The 12,261-nt window shown below is 34.4% G+C and overlaps 2 protein-coding genes across 3 annotated transcripts; both read right to left on the reverse strand.

Annotated features, from left to right (window-relative positions):
* Window positions 1-270: 270 nt before the first annotated feature.
* Window positions 271-4,384, reverse strand: LOC101204630 (telomerase Cajal body protein 1). The gene is made up of 14 exons (XM_004146535.3): window positions 4,054-4,384; window positions 3,899-3,961; window positions 3,726-3,772; window positions 3,444-3,524; window positions 3,237-3,310; window positions 2,468-2,550; window positions 2,123-2,229; window positions 1,893-2,035; window positions 1,765-1,812; window positions 1,638-1,690; window positions 1,139-1,223; window positions 982-1,048; window positions 767-877; window positions 271-571 (listed from the first exon to the last, which is right to left on the reverse strand). Exons 1-14 carry the CDS (start codon window positions 4,266-4,268, stop codon window positions 495-497), a joined length of 1,254 nt encoding a protein of 417 aa, XP_004146583.1. The 5' UTR covers window positions 4,269-4,384; the 3' UTR covers window positions 271-494.
* Window positions 4,385-4,958: 574 nt separating this feature from the next.
* On the reverse strand, window positions 4,959-10,605 carry LOC101204867 (bifunctional riboflavin kinase/FMN phosphatase). 2 transcript variants are annotated; one of them, XM_011654704.2, is made up of 13 exons: window positions 10,179-10,605; window positions 9,979-10,066; window positions 9,803-9,873; window positions 8,850-8,991; window positions 8,133-8,319; window positions 7,473-7,603; window positions 7,274-7,343; window positions 7,026-7,091; window positions 6,230-6,384; window positions 6,032-6,127; window positions 5,622-5,773; window positions 5,459-5,542; window positions 4,959-5,363 (listed from the first exon to the last, which is right to left on the reverse strand). In XM_011654704.2, the coding sequence occupies exons 4-13, from the start codon at window positions 8,935-8,937 to the stop codon at window positions 5,232-5,234; spliced, it is 1,161 nt and encodes a 386-aa protein (XP_011653006.1). In that variant the 5' UTR covers window positions 8,938-8,991; window positions 9,803-9,873; window positions 9,979-10,066; window positions 10,179-10,605; the 3' UTR covers window positions 4,959-5,231. The 2 variants fall into 2 exon arrangements, with proteins under 2 accessions (XP_011653006.1, XP_004146584.1); XM_004146536.3 differs by lacking the exon at window positions 9,979-10,066.
* Window positions 10,606-12,261: the final 1,656 nt, after the last annotated feature.

The raw sequence follows: 12,261 nt of genomic DNA on the forward strand, positions 1-12,261 counted from the left end.
CAAATGATTCATTTGTGAGAATAACATCCGATACATATTTTAAAATATATATATAGAAACAAGCAAAACATTTGAATAATTTAAAATTCGGAAAATTTTGTATGATTCACTCATAATGTTGAAGTCAATCTTATAAAAATGTGATAGAAGTTAGAACTGTTCCGGCGTGATCAAAACTTTGATTATCTATTGGATTTTCAGCTCAAACTTCCAACAGTGTAACTTTCTTGTAACCTAGATTCGTAATTGAGAATGTCTTAGAATTACAAGTTCAGACAATGTACTAAGTTTCTTTTCCTTCTTTTTAAGAAATGGGTCAAGTAGTTTATACATTAATTTAGCATAAACGTCAATAATGGTACCTCAAAGCCTTTACCCAAAACCATCATCAAACAGCTCCGGTACACATAATGTTTTACAATAATTAAGCAGCTGTACAGTTCGATTGAAAGTTTCAAGAGAATGTTTATGCAAGCTAGAATTGAAATCTGCCGTCAATTGCCATTGATAGCATCACCATTTCCTAATGAAGCACAATCAAAGCTCCAAAGAGAAGCACAATTTTCATCACCTAAATAAAGCCCAGGAAAGATACAATAGCGTCAGAGTGGTAACAATGAACAATGTTATCTTAGTATAGCATCAGAGAACTAAGATAATTTGAAATGAACAAAATAACAGTAATAACAATAGTATGCACACAATCATTCGAAAAAAGGAAGAAAAAAAGAATAGATGATGATTGCAATAAGGTTAGAGAGGATACCACTTAAACACAAATCCTCATCGTCATTGTCAGGTCCTATAAATCTTCGGTGACCTGACGAAGTGACGGTCATTGGCATATATGGATGAAAAGAAAACCCATTAACTGTATCTGCAGGAAGTACAATGTAGAAGCAGTGAATTGAAGACAAAAAGAATACGGTAATCATAGAACCAAGTAACAATCCTTGTCGAAATGAAAACACAATACGATACCTTGTGCTGCTTGGAAACTTGTTACCCACTGCCCAGTTTGAAGATCATATACATGAACAAAACCATCCTACAGGTCAAGATGTAACCAAGACCAGTTAGGTTAAGATTGATTAAATGAATATCAAGCACTGTAATCTAATAGAAGCTGATAGTATACCTGACCACCTGTGCCAAGATGTTGCCCACATGGCTCAATATCAAAAAATATCCGTTGGTTGGTATTTTCAGATGATCTGTATAATCTGATGACAAGTGGAATAACAAGATAAGGGTATATTTCATCATATACAGAAACCAGAAAACTTGAATGGATCGGCCTTGTAAGTTACTTTTAACAAACTAAAGAATAAAAATTGATGTAAATTAGGAAATAACAAAGCATGTTTGCAGTTTATAAAGCAAACAAATTTCTTTAACAAAGAAATAAAGTTTTCATTTATCAGTATATACGGCAACTGGCTTAAAACCACATTTATTAGAAAGAAACACCCATCGCCATGCCGGAAAAAATAAAATAAAACATTTGAAAGCTGCAAGCCTTTGTTGGACCAGTAGAAATTTGAATTGTTAGTTGTACTAAATCCATCGCTTGTTTCCTATAAGCAGAGATAATACTTATAAGGCAAAGCCATCACAGTTTTTGAAGAAGCACTTACTTGTAAACAACATCGACAGATTTGCGAATATCCCAGCAGAGTATATATGGGTCCTTCAAAAAATTTCCGGAAAAGGTATAACAGAAGTCACAATGCAAGAAAGAATGTCACGTGAAAACTTTTATACCTTTCGACCTCCAGTGTATAGATAATTACCGTCTTTTGAAAATTGGATCTGGACAAAACAGAACATCACCTTGACACTAATATATATTAAAACCACATGGAAAAATTAACAACAAAAACCTCCCCTACATGTGTAATTCCTCCTTCTTGACCATGTAGAACATATAACAATTCCATATTGTCTTCCCTATAGATTCCAGTTGTCTGGCTATAAGAACCCAAGGCAAGCATTCCGCTATGTGTAGGAGAAAAAGCAATTGCAGATATGATGCCTGATCATGACAAATGGTCAATAGATATACCCTGGTCTACAAATAATAAAACATTATCAGAGGGTGAGCTGAATCTAAAATAACAACCTGTTTGACCTTCTTTATTTCCTTGCAGCGTCGAATGCTGCCCAAAATCTCTACCAGGCCGATGCAAATCAAATATTCTCACCAATTTGTTGTATCCAGCAAATATTCTATACCGAAAAAAAAAAGGTTTCAATTGGTAACCAAATGACAATTACATACACTGTCACAATTTGTAGCAAATATGGAAAATGAAGATTAAGCATGCATAAATAAAATTGAGAACTCAAAATAGGTTTTCGAAAAGCACAAGAGAAGAGGCATCTCAATCATATATCCTAACTCTTAAGCTTGTAGGGAAGATATCATAAGCTTGTAGGAGATGAAAGAAGCAAAGATAACACGTACTTGGTTCCAGCTGGATTAAAAGCAATTGAAAAGGCAGCAGTGATTTCATCCATGGCATCATAAGCTCGATATGTGCAGCGCAGCTGCAATACATGGTAACAAAAATCTTCAAATAGCGAGACCAACTTCTTCAATCACTAACTTTAACTTCAGGAGTTCTAAAACTACCATTGATGTCATACAAGAATTTTAATTTAATTCCAAACAATTAAGACATGCAAAAAGGAACGTTCTTAATGGGTATTTCTAAGTTGATGCAGGACTACCCCATACAACAATAGAGGATGTATGGTAGCCCCAGCACCCACACTTGACAACCAACTCTCCTCAATGGTATCAGGTTCAGCAATATAGATGGCAACATGATCTTAAACACTTTTTCCAAAAGATTACTCTAAGATATCGTCTTGTCATTCATTATCTCTTGAAAATAAGGAAAGCCTCAAAACAAAAACAATGGTACAGCTTTCAAGTGCATCAGGCAAGCATTTTGTATTTTGATATTGCAGTGGCAATGAACTAACACCATCCACATAATTCACATCACATCATGTCATGTCATCCATAATCTATGATCAATTTACGTATCAAATGATTTTCTTTTATCCCCAAACACCATATCTCAAGTCACTCAAATAACTCCTTTTAGTTTCATACTCTCCAAACAACCAAAAAAAATTGTCATCTGTGCTAACATCTTGCACCTCATAAATGCTAATCATAATGTGATGCACCCACTCTTTATGTCTAAAGGCTAAAGCGTAAGTACCTCCCCTGACGCAGCATCCCAGAGATGAATTGGATGGTCACGTGTGGTACTTGCAAAGACGCAGGTAACAGGGTCTAAGGTGTCAACCAACTTTCACATCAGAATTCAATTAACAGTGCCATCAATGATTGTACTAATTGAAACAGAAAGGAAAACGTTTTAGCTCCAAAACTAGAAACCCCATAAATAAGCAAGTCTAAGGAGCACCTGAAGCTGACATGTAAGGGTACCAACAGAAGTCATAAACTGACTCCCCCTCACCCACAACGAGGTTGGAAGTAAAAGAATCTGCAGACAATGTAGCACATGAATTGCATTATAATAAAAATCTAAAAACAAAAAAAGAGAAACCCGAGATTGCATTCAACCTCTCAAGTCGGATAATCACCAAAACAGGCCAAAGTAATGCATCATTTAACGTGCATTACAAAAGTAGAAGACAAATTCCACAAGTGAGCGGATATTCCCTCCGTTCACGCGCAGACTTACCCTCTTCAGCCGCGACATTGACGGAAACATCGTCGCCGTAATCTGGCCTGCATAACAGCGTAGTTTAACAGTAACCCACTTTATTCCATCGCGAAAAGTAAAACCTAACAAGTCTATAAGACAGTCTTAAAATTCCACTTTCAACAAGTTCGAGTTGATTACTGAAGACTTACAAGTTGAATATACGAAGACTATTGTCCTCGGAGCTCGTTAGAAAACACGACCCATCAGGTGACCTATAACAAGTTATAACTACAAAATTTCAGAAGATGAAGAGTAAAGGAGTAGAATGAACAAAAGAGAAAATAGGAAAACACATGCAATATACCATTTCACGCCCTTGAAGAAGTTGTTAGGGTTGGGAGAAGTCCGAAACTGGTTGTAGAAATGGTAAGTTCGCCGCGGAGGGGAGTTGAACTGAATCACAGGCCACGAGTATGATTGTTGATCATCATTCATGGTAGTTTCTGCTGTGGCCTCCCCGGTCGGATTGGACCGGTTTTCATCTTCCTCCTCCATTAACATCGATTCTGTTTCTGACATTGCAAGAAGTACTAAGCAGCAATCGCGTTGCAACTGCCGCCAACACCAACGATTCAGGGAAGAGAGTTCGATCAATACAACAAAACCAATTGGGCTACTTCGTCTTCTTGGGCTTTCCCACAGTTTCCCTCTCAAATATACGTATGCCTGTTTTTCTCATTTTCATATTATTATGGAATTCTCTATTTATTTATTTTTATTTTTATTCTATTTTATTATTGAGTGTTTAAATACCCTAATGTAGTGGGATTAACAAAATTTTAATAAAAATTCTAATGAAAACAATGTATGTTTGGGACTTTTAAAAAACGTTATGAACAAAAATTGAGAACATTCCAAGAGATAACAAACTATTATCTATTTGTCTAGAGATTATAGCATATATATCTTACATTATGTGCAGAGGAATGGTTCTCTCTCTCTCTCTTGTTTCTTCTGTTTTTCCTCTAGCCGAATGATTTAAAAGAAGAAAAACAAGAAGTACAAGTTGATACAAAATAATAACCCATAAACATCCCATGTTATTTTTCAGAAAGAAATTACAATTCTTGTCAAATGCATTTATAAGAATATCTATATTTTTACAGCCTATATGGTGGGCATATAACAAATTGTCAAAACATTCTTATAGCCAAGGGTTAGAAATCAATTTTCTAAACCTCATCTAATATTTTAATTACTGCATTATAATTATGAAGACCTACATATTGTATGGTCTATCTCATTTTCTAAACGATGTTCACTTTAACAAATAGTGATGTGCAACAAAGGTAAAAATGCACCAATGCAAGTACAACTCAGACGATTAAGGCACGTACCGTCGGTCTTGAAGTTATATCATTAGTACATTAATAACAAACAATAAGCCACGAAAAAAATTGCAATAGAACCGTATGGAATTGTATAGTTGGGAAAAAATTGTTAATTTGGTGCATAAATTTTAACTCCAAAAACATGCCATCTCTAAGCATCACGCTGCTTCAGGTATTGATCGTTCCTATACTTGGAGTACAATGGAAGATCAAGAGCTCTCTCTGCAATTCTCCCATCCTCGTGAATCTTAGCGATTAGGCTCTCAAGGCTAGGAAAGTTGGCCTGTTTAATGTTAATATTGATAAGATTTTAACGGAAGAGATGAGCATGGAATCAGCAATTTAGAATAACATGCTTAGTTGTTTTGTAAGTAGTACCTCTGGCCGAATATATCCGACTACAACAAGTCTCAAGTCCTCACCGTAGAAATCGCCATCAAAGTCATGTAGTAGCCATGGTTCCTGGATCATATACAAATATTAGCCAGAAAGTGAATGCAGCAACCAAATTCAACATTTTTTAACTTGTTATTACACTTACAATAGTCTTTTCAACATTATCAAAAAATGGATTCCAACCAATACTCATGACCATTTTAAAGATGCCTCTTGTTGATAAACCAGCCCAACCGAAATAAACACCTGATGGATGTTCTGAAAGGACATCTGAATATCCTTCTGTAGATAAATTCGCTGGGAAAGGTAAAGCAAGTTTGTAAATATTATAACGAAAAGAGATCGCTGCAGAAATCAATATTAAGAACAGTTCAGGAAAACAGTGAAGGTTACTAATGAGTTTGCCAAGCAAGAATTTAGACTATGAGATTAGATTAGGAATCAGTTCATTCCAGCAACCTTGAAGCTAAATAAAATCAATCGTGCCACAAGCCACATAAAGGTTCAAATGAACAGCCTAACTAAATAAGAAAGGTTTGTTGGATTTTCACACACCTGTAGGAATCCCAAGTACTTTTGAGCCACGCCCATATCCCTTAACGACGGGACCTCCAATGTACAAAGGATTAATTGGTAAGGTGTTCTCTACCCCTATGGTTAAAGGCCAAGAATTGTGACAAAAAAGTTAGTGCATAAAGAACTCAACTGGAAAGGTTGAGATTTGAGATGGCTAAAAAGGATTGTGGTATGTACAATCTTCAAATGGAGGCAGGCCCCACTTCTGAGGCTGAAAGTCAAGCAGTGAATTGATCACTTCATCCGCGGAAGAGTAGAGATGAGACTTTTTTGGAAGGGATGGTACAGCAACCACCTTCATCCCGGCAGCCTTACCAGCTGCAACACCTGGACTGGTATACATTATGAGTGAGAAGTTAGAGTCTGAGAGTTAACATCTTTACATTGGAGAATGTGATATTATAAAACGAAACATTGACCCATTACGTTTTTGTTTTTAAAAATTAAGCTTATAAACATTAATTTCAACCATTGTTTTGTCGTCTATCTATAAAATCATTTTCAAAATTCAATAACTTTTGGAAATTAAAAAAATATAGCTTTTAGATACTTTTTGCTTTTGGAATTTAGATAACAGTTCAAATGTTTATCTAAAAATTTGTGAAAACGGTTAGAATAAGTGGGCTTGACCCAAGGAAGGATTTATCCTAATTTCCTTTCCTCTTTTATCATAAGCTTGTTGTCTATTTATTTTCCCCTAAATCTTTTGTTAATATAAGAAATTAATAAGTGGTTTTTCTCCCCGTTTTCGGGTTTCCACGTAGCTCGATATCTATTTTCTTTACCGCTTTTAACAAAAACAATAGTAAAGAAATTAGGAGTAAGCAAGTAAAATTCTCAAAAGTAGAATACTAAAAACAAAATCATCATCAAACAGGACCTTTAACATTTCAGGATAATTATATGATAAATTGATTCAATATCATATAAGAAAATTTCAATATTTGAAGTTCTCAAGAAGTCAGATACTTACACGGAATCCTCAATTACCAGGCAGCTCGAGGGTTCTAGATTTAACCTTTTGGCTGATTCAAGGAATCTTCATCAATGAAAATATTATTAGAACTCTTTACGGACTACTTGAAATGGAAATACTTCACAAATTTATGAAGAGCAGTCAGCCATCGAGAACAGAGAAGCAATGCTACTTCTTAATGGATTACTTGCAAAGGAAAATTTAATTAAGTTAAAAAGAGCAGACAGAAAATAGCTGCTTTTTACATTTCAGGAGATGGTTTAGCCGCCGTAACTTCATTGCTACCAATTATCACAGAGAATGAGTCTTTCCAGCCTATACATTTATAACATCAAGAAGCTAAATAAATAAATAGTAACCACAAACCAGAGTAAAAACCTCGATGATCACCAATCTCAATCAGAACAAAGAAGTTTATATACTACAGTTTCTTGAAAAACATACCCGGATGAAAAGAAATTTTGGACTCTATGTTTTCCCTACTCGAGTTTGAAGCTAATGCAATTGGCACTCTGTGATTACTGAAATGTTTTATCAACCGGTTGGCTCCTGGTAATGCTTTGATGTTGCACCACCTGACATGGAAATTACAAAAAGACACCTAAAAAACACTTCCGAAGTACCAAGGGATTAATTGGTAAGACATGATCCCGGTAATGAAACAAAATAACAATTGACCAACACAATGGAAATCAGGAAGAAATATAAAAGTAAATTGGGAGGTCAAAGAAGAAACTAATATGGGAACACTTAACGCTATTTTTAGAACAAAAACCAAATTGACTTGAAATATCCAATCCCAATAACTTATTAAAATATCCAATCAGTATTCCACTTCCACGATCAACAAGTTGTTGAGGTGATGCGAAAAACAAAATAAGTAAGGTGCTGTCATATAAGGATTAATATTTATGCTTAATAGTTTACAGACGGTAATTAGAAATTTCCATAGGGTGCAACCCAAAAAAATCTTGAGCAAGCAGTGTTTTCAATTGCAAACTGCTACAGTACATTACCACATAAACTTGCAACATTATGTAAAAACCAAGAAATTTCACTATTGACCTCAAACGGTTGAAACATGATGTAGTAATAGTTCCGTACCTCTCTGCAAACAAAGGGGAAATTTGTGACATCAATTCAGCTGATGAGCAAGGAAGCCCATAATCTTCAACAATAACAGCTGCAGACTCGTATGGTGTCTTCCCAGTAACTCTTAGGGCTTCTCTTCCATCCCATTGCTTTCCATACTTGCCCAAAAAAGACTTTAGAACGTCATTTACTATGCCATCTGCTAAGATATGGTGGGAGGGTGGGAGGGTGGGAAAAATTCAACAGTGGAGAAAAATGAGAAGACAACGATACTTGAAATTAACTAAGTCGATACATTTATAAATAGTACAATAACAATCATAAGAGGAAATCCAAGTATTGGAGCTGCTAGATACTATATTAAATTTGTTTTCACCCATTAGCTTAAACTTTTGAGTCAATCGATAATTTAATGTGATAAAAGAGGTCTTGTGTTCAAGACTCCGCATTGTTGTTTCCTCCCCAATTAATATTAATTTCCACTTGGGTCTTTCTTCATATTTCAAGCTCACAAATGAGAAAGAGTGTTAGATATTATATTAAATTAGATTTTATCTATCAGCTTAAACTTTTAGGTCAATCGGTGATTTAAGATGGCATATCACATTTTTCATAAACAGAGATTTAATTCCAATGCTTCAAAATAAAGATGCTGATAGAAACAACCCTTAATGTCACAATAACAAGCAACCCTAACGTTGATTTACATTGATAAGAACATAATAGGACCTGTATGTAGAAGTGTGCCGTCCAGATCAAGAATAACGCCGGATACAACCATTTTCAAAGGATTTGAGATGGAGTTCTTAATGATCATTACACATTGGTCTCATAAACACTAAACATATTCCCATGGGTGAGTGAACCATGCCTAAAATAGAAAGAAGATTAGCTCAAAGCAATGGCTAGAATAATTATAAGATACACAAGTTGACTACCACTCTGGTTCAAATGTTGTCACAGTTAGAATCACATTAATTAAAGTGTGATGCCATGTGAGTCCAACACACACATGAATCTTTCCCATGAATGTCATACCACAAAAAAGTGTCTTCTCACAAATAAGCTTCACTAAGAAAGAGATACCATTTAGCTACAACAAGCTACCATATAATTCCAGACACAAAAACCGGCATATTTGGATAGCCCCTATCGAATCAAATAGAAACATTTCAAACAAAACATGTAGTTCCAAATAGCAATTTCAGCTAAAAACTCATCAAATCAAACCATTCAAACCTTTCAAAATATTTTAGGAAGTCAACAAAACTAAAATAGAAACACTTTCAATTCAAAATCAGTCAAAACACTCCCAACTATCATCCAAAACAATCATATACTTTTAATTAACAAAATCAACTACAAATATACAAAATAATTTCAACCAATTCTAAAATCACATAAAACATGTTTACTATACAAACCATTTCTTTTAGTCTTACTTATTTTTTTTTCAAATCAAAGCGATGAAGGGCTTGATCTAAGTGGATAAGTGGGCAGTGGGCAGCAAGGCTAATAGGAAACCACTTAAAACATCCAAAAAACGATTCAACTGGTTTCAAATGGTACGAACATATTTTCAAACATCCAAAACACACTTTCAACCATTTATCAAATTTCAGACGGTCAAAACCTATTTTTATTAAAATTTATGTGGTGGAAAGGAAGTGGAGACTACTTACCTCGATCAACAATCCTATAATTCTCAAGTCGACGATCAACTTCCGTGAACAAACATCAATTTTTTGAAAGCCTAAACAATAAACACAATGTTTAAGTAGAACTCAATTTGAAAACCTTAATCGATAACAAGAAATTTTATAACACAAATATTAATTAACCAGCATCCACCATAAACCTTAATTGATCACTTCGAATTAGTCCTTCCACGAATCAAATAGTAGAGTCAGAACTAGTACAAAGTGTGCCAAAACATGCTTAGAAATCTACCAAACATAACAACAAACGAATTCCAAGAGTTCAGAATAATATTCAAACACTTAAAACCAATTTCAAAAAAAAAAAAAAAAATTAACAATAATCCTTATCAAATCTTACCAAAAAGCCTCCAATCCTATTTTGTTGGTGTCCGAAAACGTACGAACTTCCATTTCTGAACCTCTAAAGGGGTAAACTGATTTGAACCAATCGAAAGCTTACCCCCAAATTTAAAAAACGCTGCTGCAATGGACCCAGTCTCAAGCGGAGAAGAAACGATGCAACGAAACTTGTTATGTTGCAGGCTAGCTCCGTCGTCGAACGAAGAGCAAGAAAAGGTGGAAGAGGACGTGGATCATGGGCGAGGATTGGTGGTGTGATTCCGTCGCCGACGCTACTGCTCGGGGGTGAGGTCGCCGGCGAAGAGATCTGAGCTGACGGTAAGTGATCGGCGGGTGGAAGTGGAGGGGAGGAGATGATGAAGGGTACTATGGTTGGTTTCCTTCTTTTATCTCTTTTATTTTTTTCTTTTATGACGTCATAAAAATCTGCTTTTATTTCTCCAACTCTACAAAATATTGGTGATAACTAAAATATATATATACTTACCAAATGAACTTTGTGATATATATTCTCTTCACAAAAGATTCTACTTAGATTCAAGGTCTTCCTACTAATCCTACACAAGAGTTGATTCCAAATTTTCCTTACAATCATACACCAAACAATGTCCACACTTTACACAAATTCAACCCATAAATCACTTCACCAAACTACACTCATATTTAAAAAGATATCACATATCTTGTGTACACTTTTTTTTCCATAGATAACTCCTTTCATACAAAACTAAGCTTCGTACTCATGCCTCTAGGCTCTATCACTTAATAATTTATATCTATATTCTTACCACCACAACTCTTCGTTTAATGTCTTTAGTTCGCATATATCAACTTTGGTTTTATCAACTTTGTCAAAACTCTTGAAGTGACAAAATGGGAGACATTTTTAGAGAGTACGTCTAGATTTGGATAAACTTCAAAACTAATGTTTCAAGCAAAAATTGTCAAATAGTTTTCAATGGAACTATAACATTAATCTATGGGAACTTTCAAAACAAAACATTCAATTAATCAACGCTTTAATTCAAACGAAACTTTTAGACATTTAGTACATAGTAGGAAAGATGAGTAGTTGAAATAGCTCAATAGATAAGGTTACTCGTCAGAAAAAATATCAATCATTCATTCAGTTATAAAATGTTTGTTAATAGCCAACCACAACAACATGAAAAGTTCTAGCAATTACCATCATTTTAAGAGGATTTGAGATGGACTCTTAATCACTACACATTGGTCTCATAAGCCTAGATTATATTCATATCGGTGGGTGAACCATGCCTTAAGTAAAACAAGATTAGTTCGAATCAATGGTCTACATCAATTACAAGCTAACTACTAATGTGGTTCAAATTTATTACCGTAAGAATCATACTTAATGTTAGGAATGATTATCATTATAATGATTTTCCAATTCTAAGCTCTTGATATGCTAGCGGTTATAGATCTAAAATTAATTTTAGATCTAGGAATGTTTTTCTATAAAGGTTGAGGAACAAAAGAGTTTGAGAGGCATTTCTTCTCCTTTGTGATTTCAAGTTGATTTCCAATATGCTTGATTTCATCTCTTACTCTAGCGAGTACTACACATGTAACGGACATACACAATTTCGTATTGAGGTTGCAATAAATTTTTCTTTGAAGATAATATATTTTTCTGCGACACAATAAAGATCGCACCAACGGAGAACATTGAATCTAAATTACACGAAAGAGAAAAGAAAAAAAAAAGACAATAAATCGAAGAAAAGATATATAAAAAAGAAAGCATTGGCGAAAAGTTTCCACCCAAGCAAGATGCCACTTTCTTTTTTTAAAATGTAAATCAGAATGTCCTCATACTAAGTTTCATAAATTAAAAGATTGAAGCTACCAAACGGAATCATTAAAAATCAAAATTAATAATTAAACCAATTTTTCACATATCATCAAATAGGTCATTATAGTATAGTGGTAATATTCTCATTTGTCACACGGATGAACCGAGTTTGATCCTCACAATAGTGGTTTTTCTTTTGATTCATTTTTTTATTGTTAAAAATATATATATAACGTAACAAATATACATAAAATTTCATGAAAAA

This window comes from Cucumis sativus, chromosome 1 (assembly GCF_000004075.3).
Source record: "Cucumis sativus cultivar 9930 chromosome 1, Cucumber_9930_V3, whole genome shotgun sequence".
Classification (NCBI taxonomy): domain Eukaryota; kingdom Viridiplantae; phylum Streptophyta; class Magnoliopsida; order Cucurbitales; family Cucurbitaceae; genus Cucumis; species Cucumis sativus.